General features: G+C 37.4%; 2 protein-coding genes across 2 annotated transcripts in view; one reads left to right on the forward strand and one right to left on the reverse strand.

Moving 5' to 3' along the window:
* LOC144658247 (neuromedin-U receptor 2-like) overlaps window positions 1-13,462 on the forward strand; it is a 249,672-nt gene that overhangs the window by 73,057 nt on the left and 163,153 nt on the right. The gene's annotated exons all lie outside the window — the stretch shown is intronic.
* On the reverse strand, window positions 7,653-11,855 carry LOC144658533 (uncharacterized). The gene is made up of 4 exons (XM_078518958.1): window positions 10,810-11,855; window positions 9,289-9,357; window positions 8,685-8,774; window positions 7,653-8,069 (listed from the first exon to the last, which is right to left on the reverse strand). The coding sequence occupies exons 1-4, from the start codon at window positions 11,827-11,829 to the stop codon at window positions 8,016-8,018; spliced, it is 1,233 nt and encodes a 410-aa protein (XP_078375084.1). The 5' UTR covers window positions 11,830-11,855; the 3' UTR covers window positions 7,653-8,015.

Genomic DNA, 13,462 nt, shown 5'->3' on the forward strand with positions numbered 1-13,462 from the left:
GAAACCACCGTTTATATTTGATAACGCTTTTACCCTCGGCCGTACAAGCAAAATTATACCCCTACCATCGTACAAGGGGCAAGAGCTCAAAATCGTCATTTTCAGTGGCTCATGTAGCACTTCGTTGTTCGGTTCTTTTGGACCTGGAGTAAAAATAAGGATGAATCCACGTAATGGCGGTTTCCATAAAGACCCAAACTGTACATTTCAAGTCTCAAACTTGCCGGTTTTGATGGATCTGGAGTGAAAATACGCTTTAATCATCGTGGAGGTATTTCAACATAACTGCCTAAAATCGTCATTTTCAGTGGCTCATGTAGCACATCGTTATTCGGTTCTTTTACATCTGGAGTAAAAATTAGAAAGAATCCACGTGATGGCTGTTTTCCAAGTCTTAACTGGCCGGTTTTTCTTGATCTGGAGTGAAAATACGCTTTTATCAACGTGGTGGTATTTCAAGACAAGGGCTCAAAATCGTCATTTTTAGTGGCTCATGTACCACTTTCATATTGAATTATTTTGGACTTGGATTGAGAATTAGGATGAATCCACGTGATGGCGGATTTCAAAAAAGACCCAAACAGTACATTTCAAGTCTCAAACTAGCCAGTTTTGCTGGATCTGGAATGCAGTAAAGCTTTATTGTTTTTCGTAGTATTGTAACACAAGGACACAAAACCGTCATTTTCTGTGGCTCATGTACCACTTTCATATTCGATTCTTTTGGACTTAGAGTGAGAATTAGGATTAATCCACGTGATGGCGGTTTTCCAAAAAGATTCCAACTGTACATTTCAAGACTCAAACTGGCCGTTTTGGCTTGATCTAAAGTGAAAATACGCTTTTATCTATGTGGTGGTATTTCAAGACAAGGGCTCAAAATCGTCATTTTCAGTGGCTCATGTACCACTTTCATATTCGATTCTTTTGGACTTAGAGTGAGAATTACGATTACTCCACGTGTTGGCGGTTTTCCAAAAAGACACAAACTGTACATTTCAAGTCTCAAACTGGCCGGTTTAGCTTGATCTGAAGTGAAAACACGCTTTAATCTTCGTGGTGTTATTTCAAAGCAAGGGCTCAAAATCGTCATTTTCAGTGGCGCATGTATCACTTTCATATTCGATTCTTTTGTACTTAGAGTGAAAATTAGGATAATCGACGTGTTGGCGGTTTTCCAAAAAGACTCAAACTGTACATTTCAAGTCTCAAACTGGCCAGTTTGGCTTAATCTGGAGTGAAAATACTCTTTTATCTACGTGGTGGTATTTCAAGACAAGGGCTCAAAATCGTCATTTTCAGTGGCTCTTGTACCACTTTCATATTGGATTCTTTTGGACTTACAGTGAAAGTTGGGATTAATCCACGTGGTGGCGGTTTTCCAAAAAGACCCAAACTGTACATTTCAAGTCTCAAACTGGCTGGTTTGGCTTGATCTGGAGTGAAAATACGCTTTTATCTACGTTGTGATATTTCAAGACAAGTGCTCAGAATCGTCATTTTCAATGTCTCATGCATCACTTTTATTTTCGATTCTTTTTAACTTAGCTAAGGTGAAAATTAGGATTAATCCATGTTGTGTCGGTTTTCCCAAAAAAAATGTTCATTTGAAGTCTCAAACTGGTCGGTTTGGCATGATCTGGAGTGAATACACGCCTTTATCTAGGTGGTAGTATTTCAAGACATTAGGGCTCAAAATCGTCATTTTCAGTGGCTCATGCACCACTTTCATAGTCGATTCTTTTCCAATTAGAGTAAAAGATACGATTAATCCACGTGATGGCAGTTTTCCAAAAAAAAACTGTATATTTCAAGTCTCACACTGGCCGCTTTGGCTTGATCTGGAGTGAATACACGCCTCTATCTACGTGGTAGTATTTCAAGACAAGGGCTCAAAATCGTCATTTTCAGTGGCTCATCATCCTCTTCCCCAGGGCCACGCGTATTTTTTTTTTAAATGACATGACGTAGTGGCCCTGGTAACGGTAAAAAATATGATTTTTTTGATTGGCTGATAAAAACTGCATGCGTAATTAGGTAAGAAAAACGAAACGCTTCTACGCAATTTTAGTTATACTTCCGGTCATCGAAACAATTGAAGATGAAGCGGGCAAGTTTGAAAATGTTACCGGGAAAAGACCAAATAACACTGGGAGTTTGTTGGAATAACGTATTCACGAAGCAGACCTTTGTTTATGAACGAATGACAAATACATCACTTGTAAGGTGTAACTCGGTTGTACATTTTATTGCATTAAAAATATTGCAAACATTTGCACTATCAACTTAGCTTATACAAGATATACACACTAAATGAAGTTCATGAATTACAAGAAGATTTTGAAATTCAATGTGATATTTCTTACCGCTGCTTAATAGAATGATACCTCGTCGATCAGCGGCTTTTTTAGTTCTGAATTTTCTGCAATACCTCCGCATGGCCATAAATACAATTCACAGTATCATCAACCGTCGGAAGGTTATCGGCTGATGATATCCTCGACTCCATGTTTAAACACTATAACAGCGCGACAATAACTCCAATTCCTCTGGATTCTAACTTTGCCTTCAGATAATATTGCGTGTAGAGACGACGCAACAAGAACACATCTATCAGCCATGCAATTCAATGTGTTCCAAACGAATCGAATTGTGTAAGTTATCAACGACTTGAATTGCCAAAACCAGCGGGCAAAACACAAGGACAGTCGTTCTACTTAACGACTACAGAAGGCAGGGCGGCTTCCTGTTCCATTTCTTGTTTCTTGATGTCCTCCGACAGTTGTAGCAAGGATTGCTGTACAGCTCTTTCGAACGCTAAACTCAAATCTCGTATCTTCTTTCAAAATTCGTTTTCTTCTCGTGTTAGTCAGCCCCAGCCTTCCCCTTTCTTTTACTGAGCATACGCAGACGAACATTTATGCAGTAGGCATGCGCTACCGGATGTCGTGGATTTTACGACATCCGGTAGTCAGTGTTACCAGAGCCCTTCGTTTCGCCGACCACGTGACCAAAAGAAACGGAGGCTCTGGGAACGAGAATGAGTGGCTCATGCACCACTTTCCTATTCGATTCTTTTGGACTTAGTGTGAGAATTAGGATTAATCGACGTGTTGGCGGTTTTCCAAAAAGACCCAAACTGTACATTTCAAGACTCAAATTGGCCGGTTTGGCTTGATCTGGAGTGAATATACGCTTTTATCAACGTGGTGGTATTTCAAGACAATGGCTCCAAATCGTCATTTTCAGTGGCTCATGTACCAGTTTCATATTCGATTCTTTTGGACTTACAGTGCAAATTAGGATTTATCCACGTGATGGCGGTTTTTCAAATTGACCCAAACTGTACATTTTATTCCCAAACTGGCCGGCTTGGCTTGATCTGGAGTGAAGATACGCTTTTATCTATACATACATACATACATACTTTATTGCATAGCTCCCCCTTGGGGGCTCTTCCGCCATACAGAAATTAAAAAGATAAAAGATAAAAATATTTACAATAAAGAAGAAAAAAGAAAAAAAAAATCAGAAAAAAAGGGGTATATGTGGTGGTATTTCAAGGCAAGGGCTCAAAATCGTCATTTTCAGTGGCTCATGTAGAACTTTCATATTCGATTCTTTTAATCTTAGCTAGAGTGAAAATTAGGATTAATCCACGTGATGGCGGTTTTCCAAAAAGACCCAAACTGTACATTTCAAGTCTCTAACTGGCCGATTTGGCTTGATCTGGGGTGAAAATACGCTTTTGTCTACCTTGTGGTATTTCAAGGCAAGGGCTCAAAATCGTCATTTTCAGTGGCTTATGTACCACTTTCATATTCGACTCTTTTGGACTTAGAGTGAGAATTAGGATTAATCCACGTGTTGGCAGTTTTCCAAAAAGACCCAAACTGTACATTTCAAGTCTCAAACTGGTCGGTTTGGCATGATCTGGAGTGAATACACGCCTCTATCTAAGTGGTAGTATTTCAAGACAAGGGCTCAAAATCGTCATTTTCAGTGGTTTATGCACCAATTTTTATATTCGATTCTTTTGGACTTAGAGTGAGAATTAGGATTAATCCACGTGTTGGAGGTTTTCCAAAAAGACTCCAACTGAACATTTCAAGTCTCAATCTGGCCGGTTTACCTTGATCTGAAGTGAGGATACGCTCTAATCTTCGCGGTGTTATTTCAAAGTAAGGGCCCAAAATCGTCATTTTCAGTGGCGCATGTATCACTTTCATATTCGATTCTTTTGTACTTAGAGTGAAAATTAGGATTAATCGACGTGATGGCGGTTTTCCAAAAAGACTCAAACTGTACATTTAAAGTCTCAAACTGGCCGGTTTGGCTTAATCTGGAGTGAAAATACTCTTTTATCTACGTGGTGGTATTTCAAGACAAGTGCTCAAAATCGTCATTTTCAGTGGCTCTTGTACCACTTTCATATTGGATTCTTTTACAGTGAAAGTTAGGATTAATCCACGTGATGGCGGTTTTCCACAAAAGACCCAAACTGTACATTTCAAGTCTCAAACTGGCTGGTTTGGCTTGATCTGGAGTAAAACTACTCTTTTATCTACGTGGTGGTATTTCAAGACAAGGGCTCAAAATCGTCATTTTCAATGTCTCATTCACCACTTTTTTTTTCGATTCTTTTTAACTTAGCTAGAGTGAAAATTAGGATGAATCCATGCAGTGGCGGTTTTCCAAAAAAAAAAGTTCATTTGAAGTCTCAAACTGGTCGGTTTGGCATGATCTGGAGTGAATACACGCCTTTATCTACGTGGTAGTATTTCAAGACAAGGGCTCAAAATCGTCATTTTCAGTGGCTCTTGTACCACTTTCATATTCGATTCATTTCCAATTAGAGTGAAAAATACGATTAATCCACGTGATGGCAGTTTTCCCAAAAGAACCAAACTGTATATTTCAAGTCTCAAACTGGCCGCTTTGGCTTGATCTGGAGTGAAAATACGCTTTTATCTACGTGGTGATATTTCAAGACAAGGGCTCAAAATCGTCTTTTTCAGTGGCTCATGTACCAGTTTCATATTCGATTATTTTGGACTTACAGTGTAAATTGGGATTAATCCACGTGATGGCGGTTTTTCAAATTGACCCAAACTGTACATTTTAATCCCAAGCTGGCCTGCTTGGCTTGATCTGGAGTGAAAATAGGCTTTTATCCACGTGGTGGTATTTCAAGGCAAGGGCTCAAAATCGTCATTTTCAGTGGCTCATGTACCACTTTCGTATTCGATTCTTCTAAACTTAGCTAAAGTGAAAATTAGGATTTATTCATGTGATGGCAGTTTTCAAAAGGACCCAAGCTGTTCATTTCATGTCTCAAACTGGCCGGTTTGGCTTGATCTGGAGTGAAAATACGCTTTTATATACGTTGTGGTATTTCAAGGCTAGGGCTCAAAATCGCCATTTTCAGTGGCTCATAGACCACTTTCATATTCGATTCTTTTTCAATTAGAGTGAAAGATACGATTAATCCACGTGATGGCGCTTTTCCAAAAAGAACCAAACTGTATATTTCAAGACTCAAACTGGCCGCTTTGGCTTGATCTGGAGTGAAAATACACTTTTATCTACGTGGTGATATTTCAAGACAAGGGCTCAAAGTCGTCATTTTCAGTGGCTCATGTACGACTTTCATACTGGATTATTTTGGATTTACAGTGAAAATTAGGATTAATAATCGTGATGGCAGTTTTCCAAAAACACCCAAACTGTACATTTCAAGTTTCAAACTGGCCGGTTTGGCTTAAACTGGAGTGAATATACGCTTTAATCTACGTGGTGGTATTTCAAAACAATGGCTCAAAATCGTCATTTTCAGTGGCTCATGTAACAGTTTCATAATCGATTCTTTTGGACTTACAGTGCAAATTAGGATTAATCCACGTGATGGCGGTTTTTCAAATTGACCCAAACTGTAAATTTTTATCCCAAGCTGGCCGCTTTGGCTTGATCTGGAGTGAAGATACGCTTTAATCTACGTGGTGGTATTTCAAAACAATGGGTCAAAATCGTCATTTTCAGTGGCTCATGTAGCACTTTCATATTCGATTCTTTTAATCTTAGCTAGAGTGAAAATTAGGATTAATCCACGTGATGGCGGTTTTCCAAAATGACCCAAACTGTACATTTCAAGTCTCTAACTGGCCGCTTTGGCTTGATCTGGAGTGAAACTACACTTTTATCAACGTGGTGGTATTTCAAGACAAGGGCTCAAAATCGTCATTTTCAGTGCAGTGGCTCATGTACCACTTTCATATTTCATTCTTTTGGACTTAGCTAGATTAAAAATTAGGATTACTCCACGTGATGGTGGTTTTCCAAAAAGACCCAAACTGTACATTTCCAGTCTCAAACTGGCCGGTTTGCTACATCTGGAGATAAAATATGTTTTTATCTACGTAGTGGTATTTTAACACAAGGGCTCAATTTCGTCATTTTCGGTTGCTCGCTTACCACTTTCGTATTCGATTCTTATGGGCTGTAGTGAAAAATAAGATGAATCTACGCGATGGAGGTTTTCCAAAAATGAGCCAAACTGTATAATTTCAAGTCTCAAACTGTCCGGTTTAGCTGGAACTGGAATGAAAATAAGCTTAAATCTAGGTTGTGGTATTTAAACTTAAGGGCTCAAAAGCGTCATTTTCAGTGGCTTGTGTACCGCTCCCATCGCTGATTGCTGATTTGACTGTACTACAATTAGTTAACATTAAATTGCAAATAATTGTTTTTTTTTTTTACTTATAGTAGTTCCCATTGTTTGTATAATATATTTTTATTATTGTCATGGGCTTTTTACATGAGCCTCTGGCTCGCATAGAGAGGGCAACCTTACCCCTAGTGTTTTTTTTCGGGTTGCCAGAACCCCTTATCTTTAGCAATATATTTTATATAATAGTTCTGTAATTTAATGATACCTGAATCGAAATGAAACTGGAAATCAAAACTTGTCCCTGAGTCCCATCAGATTGATTCAGCATTTCATTTTCTTTCTGCCTATACTTGATGAGTGAATACACGTTTTTATACCATGCCATAGAAAATATAGCCAATCAGAATACAAGAAAGCCGTTGTATATTCTACGGTATTTTAACACAACCTTCCCATCGTCCGCTGCGATCGAGTTCTCGACGGAATTTGGTAAGCGTATTTTTTTATGGAACGGTATAACAACGAGGCGCTTAGCGCCGAGTTGTCTATAACAATATCATATCCAACAAACGCGATTGGAATAATTGTTTTATTAAAAACGCCCAAAGAATTGCGATATTTGGACTCCCCAGCTGTTTTCGTTGATGCGTATCGGCTACCATATTGAGGTCAATGATATATGAGCTGATATGCCATTGCCTGTTAACCAATCAAAACTCAGGAATTGCAATATACCATTGCTAGTTTATAATAATATGAAATATCCCACTTGTCCATTGTATGTTTTTCGTATACATACTGGCCTTTTTCAATACAAGTGACTCGTGGGATATTCATAGTATACCACTCGAAAGCATTGAATAACTAGTATACATATATATTAATAATTGCTTGTATTTATGTATTTAACGTAGTCAATGCCTTTATATAGTTTATGTTTTTACTTTAATTAGCTTTATTTATCTGTTCATTCTGTAACCTTCGTTTTATTGCTGTACACGGGTGCCAATGTGATATGTGATATATTAAATAACAATAATAAAAAAGGAGATAATATCTGGGCCGGGTTGTTCGAAAGACGATTAACGCTAACCCATGATTAAAAGATGATCAAGATTTTAATTTCTCTTGTTTTAAAGGGTTTCCCAAAGCTAATATTTTGTTAAGTTTGAGATTGGTCCATGTCAAAACTGTGGGACAGAAAATATTAACAGAAAACTTCAACGAAATTATATAAAATTGAAATCAAATTTCACGCTAATCCTGGATTAGCTTAATCGTGCTTTGAACAACCGGGCCCTGATCTGTACAAATCTGGTCTGAAAGTACCGCGAACAACCCTTGCAGTTTAGGTCGGTAAAGTTAGCAGCACAACAAAGTATGACGCGATTATTCCAAAGAGCTGAAAACAAATAAGCAAAGAGGTAAAATGTGGTTTGAATAAATCATGCAAAAGAAGTCAATATCTTGTGATATGACTTGGCATTAACTTTAGCATGATAAGCAAGACATATGGTTCTTTTTTTTTTTTGGGGGGGGGGGGGGGGTGAGGCGCGTTCACAGAAGTGGACACTTTTCAAAATTAAAAGAAGACCGACACTTTTCTACCTTTGAGTTTATAGTTTACAAGTAAAGTTTTGGCAATTTCTCAACTAGATTATTTTTAAAATGATTTCAGTAATTACAATCGACAACAATCATTTAGAGTTTTTTGTGGAATGTGGTGATGATAAATTTCTCTCTCATTTTTGTTGCAGACTCTAGTTAAAGATAAGTTCCCGTGCTATGAACTGTCTGAACTGTCCTGTAGCAGTTATTTGATTAACCAAACAATTACTATTTAGGACTCAATCGTACACAAACAGGCACTAATCTTTCTCTATAAAATCCAATACCCAACAGCCTGAATATAGCATTTTGATCCTCCATCCTCCTCACCCCCAAATCACCAACACCACACAGACAGGCATATAAAACAGACATTTCATGCATGCCTTGAGTACATATGTGTGCTTACCGTCAGGAAGAGAGACTTGTCGACAACCGCTATTCCCCCCACAGACAATCCGATGGGCTCCCCTCGGAGATGGGCAAGGAAAAGCACCAGCTACACAAAATCAGTCATACAGTGATTGTTAAAATTAAAATATAAGGTGCTTATTGAGTTATTGCAGTTATTGTTCTTACTATAATAACAAACTAGTCGACCATAGAGCAGTTTAGCTCCTAGAGTTTCTAGAATTTTTTATTAAGACCTACTTAGATGGATTTGGAAAAATTTTCTTGATAAAAGGCAGCGTTTTACGTTTTTGCAGCAACTTTCGAGAAACTATTTGAATTTTGAAGCAGCTTCAAACAACTTTAAGGGAATTTTTTTAGCAGCTTTGGGACAGCCTTAGCCACAATAAATTGAGCTTCTGAGAAACGTTCAGTTCGGTATTGGAGAAATATTTGCATCACACCTCGCCCTGACATCTGTTCGACTTGGTCCATCAAAAGGTTATCATCAACAAAAAAAGTACAACAGCAAAATATCTTGATATTAACCTCCCAGGTGTTTAATTCAACAAAACCATAATAAAGGTAGTCGGAATGTTTATTTTGTTTGGTTAATTGCTTACCTCGGAATTTTCTTTGGTGTCTTCAACAGAAATTCCAGACTTCTGTAAAGTTTCATAGAAACTGTGTGCCTGTCAGTAACAATTTTGTAAAGTTAGCTGTGATCACTATCACTCGAAGCAGACACCGTGTTTTCTTGATTATTATTTCTTTTCATAATATTTAATTTTTGATTTCTGTCCCGGGTGGACATAAAATGTGTTATTTGCAATTACTGTTTGTAGTCTTTTCCCCCTCAAACCAAATGTATTACTAGTTGCAAACCATGCAAGTTTATCAGCTATATTTTGCATAAACATTTATAATCAATATGCTTTTAACTTTGCTGGCTTATTATTCTAGGGTAAGCTTTATTTGACAATTTTTTTTTCATCTTTTGGATTTTCAAAAACAAAATGGACTTAGAATCCAAGCCATTTTAGAATAAGGCAAGCATTTTAAGTCCATTTTAGAGTTCCGTGAAAAAATGCAAGCTTACCCTAAAAACATTAAGCAAATAGAGCTGATAAACTTGCATGGTTTTTAACGAATAATGAATTGGTTTGAAGGGAATAATACTCCAAACAATCATTGCAAATTACACATTTCGTGGCAAAAGTAATAACACAGCAAATGGGGGACATTTTCAATCAATGTTTTTAAATTGTTTCTCAAAGATGCTACTTCGCGTTTTGATAAAGAGTTTATTCATTTAGAATCGTGGAATAGCTATTCACTATGGACAGTATAAGGTTTACATATCAAAAGGTACTGAAGCTGGGATAAATAAACACTACCTCCTGTACATCCGAGGGATTGCTCAGCAGGTGGGAGGTTTTAGCTTGCATTAGCTTGCAAAGGGCCAGCACCTTTTTTATCTCATTACTGACGTTTGCAATTGTTTATTTTTCCATTCCTTTTCTATTAAGATTCACGATTTTTACTTTCGTTTGAAAGTTTTCTACTCCAAATAGAGAGACTGCATCATGAAAGTTGCACTTAAAGAATGAAGCTGTCTAAGGAATTTTCAAGAGAAAATAGCACACTAGACAGTAACAAAGTTCCTTTTCACAATAACGTAAAATACACCAGGAATGTAAAGTAAATACATGCAATTTACTTTAAAGCTGCTTTTGTATATTTATAAGATGAAATATTTATAAAGAATGCCCCAATATCAATTAATTTTGAACTCTTTCTAATCTATTTCGCTAATGGATGTTAAAACACTCAACATTTCAAAACAAAAACAAAAGTCTCCCGTTATGCAAAATATTTAAAAGAAAAGAAAACCGGAAAAACCAGTGCAAAATGGCGGCATCAAACTCGAACGTTATGAAACGTCAAGCGGTTACCATAGCTTACAGTAAACAACAACAACAACAACCACAACAAAAACAAACCCTTTTTACCGTACAGTAAAAGCTTAGAGTTTCAGCGAATTGATAAAGAAAGTCAGGCAAAATGATTAGATGCGTATTTCGAATAGAATTCCTTAGGATTGACGAGAAAAAAAAAATATGCAATTGTCGACTGAGGCTTACCTTTTCGTTAACCCGATTTCCAAAAATGAAAATAACTATCACCAAAGTAGACATGCTAAAGCACCAGTAGACATAACACAAAACCACGATGGTTTCACTTGGCATCTTGATGAGCTGATAAAAGTTGACGCACAACAATGGCATGTCCAATGAAATGATAACAAAGAGGAGAGGCGAAAACACCGCATTGGCCAGCTCTACGATCTCACATAGTTTGAGGTGCTGCTGCCGTAAGTGGGTGACGGTAAAAGAGTGGATTAAATCCTTGGACATTTTATTTTGCAAGGTCTCGAACATTCTTTCCAGGAGCATGCAAGTGACGCAGAAGATCAGAGGTGGTAAAGTCCAAGCAAACGAATTAAGAGCCGCAAACATCAGTTCCATCACTCGGACCGTTAAGTGCATGCTTGTGTTTTGATTCCATGGTGGCAGCATAGAGAATACGCCGTTGAAACGAACACTGAGAAGGCAGATGACGATGAAATTGATCACAGCTGCTAGACACGCAACAGCCAAACTCTTCACTGCTTTTCCCTTCATCCCATCAATTTCAGTCGCTGTCGTGGCAAAACTGGAGACAAATTTTGCAAATCTCGATCGTCTTTTGCCCGTTAATGGCAACACGAACAAGCACACGGTTGTGCTACTTGCACTCTGAACATACCAAGCAGTTGTGAGCAATAAGAAGAAAAAAGAACTCATGGACGAGAAACCAATGTGAAGGAGACTTGTGACACACAATACCACCATTAGCCATTGACCCAGAACGACAATCGCGCTTGAGAGGTGCGAAATGTACAATTTTCTTCGACCACTGCTATCAGCCAGTGCGGTCTCGCCGAAATATTGCCCCGCCAATTTCATAGCGGTCAGAATCGGACGGAAAATCTCTGCAAGCTGCCTTTGACGATTCGACCCCATTTGGACTCCGCTCAGATTTTCTTCGGTTAGAATGGAGTTATTAGTCACAATCACTTCCCTCTGGTTTATTTCTAGCACATGCACTGTTCGAGGCAGCATAATGTATGTTTTTTTAGCTAGGTCAAGCTTCCGCGGTCAGTAAACGTCGTTGTCTAGACCAACGAGTCTTTTCAGTATTTGTTTGTAACGACAATTCAATGCGAGCAGGTGTACTTGCAAACTCTATTAATTAAAAGAACTAGGGGTTTACAATATTAAGTTGTCACACAAAAATACATTATTTTTGTACATAACGACCTCGCCAAAATCTTCCATTGTTATTAATGTAGTAACTAGAGTACTATTGGTTTTCGGAATTCTTTTTTCTACCTAGTTTGCAAATTGAAACAGCAATGTTTATAAACAGTAAATCATCCTGCCTTAAAACTATTAAAACTAGCAGACAAACACCCGTAGCTGTTCTTTGTTCATAAAAAATTAAAATTCATGTCAAACTGTTAGTCGCTAACCTTAGGCATTATGCTTGTACCGGCTAGTTCTATTGAGAAACTCATAAAAAGAAAAAATAGTCCTTTTAAAATTTCAGGAAGGACTGGTTAACGATTTAGATTGGCCGTGAACTAATCCTTGTTGTCAACAGCAAGCGCTTATCTTAAGTACTAGTCTAGCGATTACCAATTTAGTCAGAGGTTTTTAATGTTTTCAAACCCAATATTCCAATTTGATAAACCATGTGTGCTGTGAGATTTTTTTTTTTTTACAAATTATGTAGTATTTGTAGCTTCCTTGTATAATAATAAAAGCTATCTTTTATAAAAATAATTATTCTTGAAGTGTTAGTTAAAATTTATTTGTTTGAACTGTGTCAACTAGAATCTTCAAGTTCTTTTTCGTATGTGAGGATTTAATTGCTATCTTTTGTGCCAGGAAAGTTAATTGATATATCACGCTGTTTTGAAATAAATTTCATAGAGTCATTTTTATTGTTTTTACAAAATTGTTATGAAGTACCAAATATGAGTTTTAAAATAGGTTGTTTTTTATGTCATCTTTCTGCAATACTTAATATCATGATAATATATAATTGTTGCATTTCAACCATTCAGTTATTATATGGTCTCAAATTTGGTTGTAGCTATTTATTGTTTGGATGCTTCAATGTCACTGCCCGGCCCTCTGATTTGTTTTTGACTGAATAAGGTTTATTTGGTAAAATTTAATTCACGTCAAGTGAACCATTTCAAGTAGTCACAATGGAAGCTCCAATGCTGAAACTTTAGGATATATAGCAACTGTTATTATATTTTTTTCAGGACCTAGAGTGCCTAGTGGCACATGAAGCAGGAAGCGTCCATGAGGGTTCTCCACTTATTACACGTCAGCAATAATCCACCAATCAAATGTCTACATTATGGCCACGTGCCGATCCATTATTCCACTATTTTGGACAGCATTTTATTGGACAGAGAAATATTGGTAAGAGATCACGCAGAAAGTAAACATTAGGGTCTTTGCAGAAAAAAAAATTCGTTCATTTGAAAGAGATCACTTCAATACCTGGATATTCGAAGCATGAGGATTTTTGACAGTTGTCTACAATGGCTTTTGGACCAGAAAAAATTCCAAGAATGGCACTCAAGACGATTAGAAATCGTAAACTCCGTGCTTACGTGGATCGCGCGGCCATGACAAGCTGTGACAGATCGACTGAGCAAATAGATATTCAGTTCTT

This window comes from Oculina patagonica, chromosome 6 (assembly GCF_052425735.1).
Source record: "Oculina patagonica isolate OP01 chromosome 6, crgOcupat, whole genome shotgun sequence".
NCBI classification, from domain to species: Eukaryota; Metazoa; Cnidaria; class Anthozoa; order Scleractinia; family Oculinidae; genus Oculina; species Oculina patagonica.

What these genes read in the sequence shown, in the direction of transcription:
- LOC144658533 (XM_078518958.1), bottom strand. Translation starts at nt 11,829, where the DNA reads ATGCTGCCTCGAACAGTGCATGTGCTAGAAATAAACCAGAGGGAAGTG. An exon ending in ACACCAAAGAAAATTCCGAG is followed by an intron (nt 8,775 to 9,288) that starts GTAAGCAATTAA and finishes GATTTTGTGTAG; the next exon opens with CTGGTGCTTTTCCTTGCCCA. An exon ending in ACAAGTCTCTCTTCCTGACG is followed by an intron (nt 8,070 to 8,684) that starts GTAAGCACACAT and finishes ATTTGTTTTCAG; the next exon opens with CTCTTTGGAATAATCGCGTC.